The sequence below is a fragment of the Phytophthora parasitica genome, assembly GCF_000247585.1.
Source record: "Phytophthora parasitica INRA-310 unplaced genomic scaffold supercont2.283, whole genome shotgun sequence".
Lineage (NCBI taxonomy): Eukaryota > Oomycota > Peronosporomycetes > Peronosporales > Peronosporaceae > Phytophthora > Phytophthora nicotianae.
The window spans coordinates 8,957-9,940 of record NW_008649269.1 but is presented as its reverse complement, the minus strand read 5'-3'; the positions used below and the strand labels follow the sequence as shown (position 1 = coordinate 9,940).

General features: G+C 52.9%; 1 protein-coding gene across 1 annotated transcript; it reads left to right on the top strand.

The window, feature by feature from the left end:
- Nucleotides 1-217: 217 nt before the first annotated feature.
- Nucleotides 218-916, top strand: PPTG_20094 (hypothetical protein; the record flags this gene model as incomplete). The annotated part of the gene is made up of 5 exons (XM_008918728.1): nt 218-281; nt 348-373; nt 426-497; nt 579-714; nt 780-916. The coding sequence occupies 5 exons, from the start codon at nt 218-220 to the stop codon at nt 914-916; spliced, it is 435 nt and encodes a 144-aa protein (XP_008916976.1).
- Between the last annotated feature and the right edge of the window lie 68 nt (nt 917-984).

The following is a 984-nucleotide window of genomic DNA, read 5'->3' as shown; positions in this document are numbered from 1 at the left end:
GGTAGATTTTCTCCTCGGCGAACTGGCCGTCCTAAGGTTTGTAGAAGTCTGCGCTTCTGAAGTTGCTTCAAGTGAAGCTTCTCAAGGCACATGCGAAACTGGAGGTGCTTTTGCGACCGTGTTGAGGTATCGTCTGTTCTAATAGTTTTGCTAACTATCTGTTTGCTTTGATGCAGGAACAGTCCCCGATGATAGTGGTGGTAATGCCGTTGGTAGGATGGCCGGCAGAATCATCGGCGGCAGGCATGTGGCTACAGCTCGACGGTCCATAAGAACGGCAGGTGCGCCTCATGTCTGGTGTCGGGCATAGTTCTATGTTAAACAACCATGTGTTTGGTGTGATGTAGCGGTTAACATTGACGACGTTGAGGCTGTACGTAACGTTGGTGCGCGCGTCGATGAAGCGACCGGCATGGCAACAGTAGCCGCGCGTGACCCGCGAGGAGGTCGAGGGAGGGCGAGAGTTCGGCAATCTCCAAGCTCATGTACTGGCGGAGGTAAGACTTTCTCTCACCTCGCTACTGTCGGTGAAGTAATTGACTGTTGGTGGCCTATGTATTTAAATTGCAAGTCACGAGGTTTGCGAAGGTGTTAACGCTGGTGACGCTGGTGGCCATACTGCTGTCGCTGGTCGTGTGGAACGAGGACTCGGGACAGGAGAAAGACGTGAAGGCAGTACAGCTCAGCGGGCGGTAAGAGCTTCAAGTCTTGCAGGTGGGCATCTAGTGAACGAATTGCATTGGGGAAAAGTAGCTAACAGCTTATTATTGCTGACGTAGGAGTGAACCGCGGTGGTGGTGGTGGTGGTGATCATGGTGTGCGAGGAGGTGGTGTTCAAGGATGTGGATCTCGAGGAGGTTGTGGAGGGCAGAAGGCACGTCCAGCTACGGACACGGCCACTTCAAAAGGTATGTAGGACCCCGTTGGAGCCAGTAATGGACGATGCCGCGAATAATGTTGTGGTTGTTGATGGTACAGCAAACG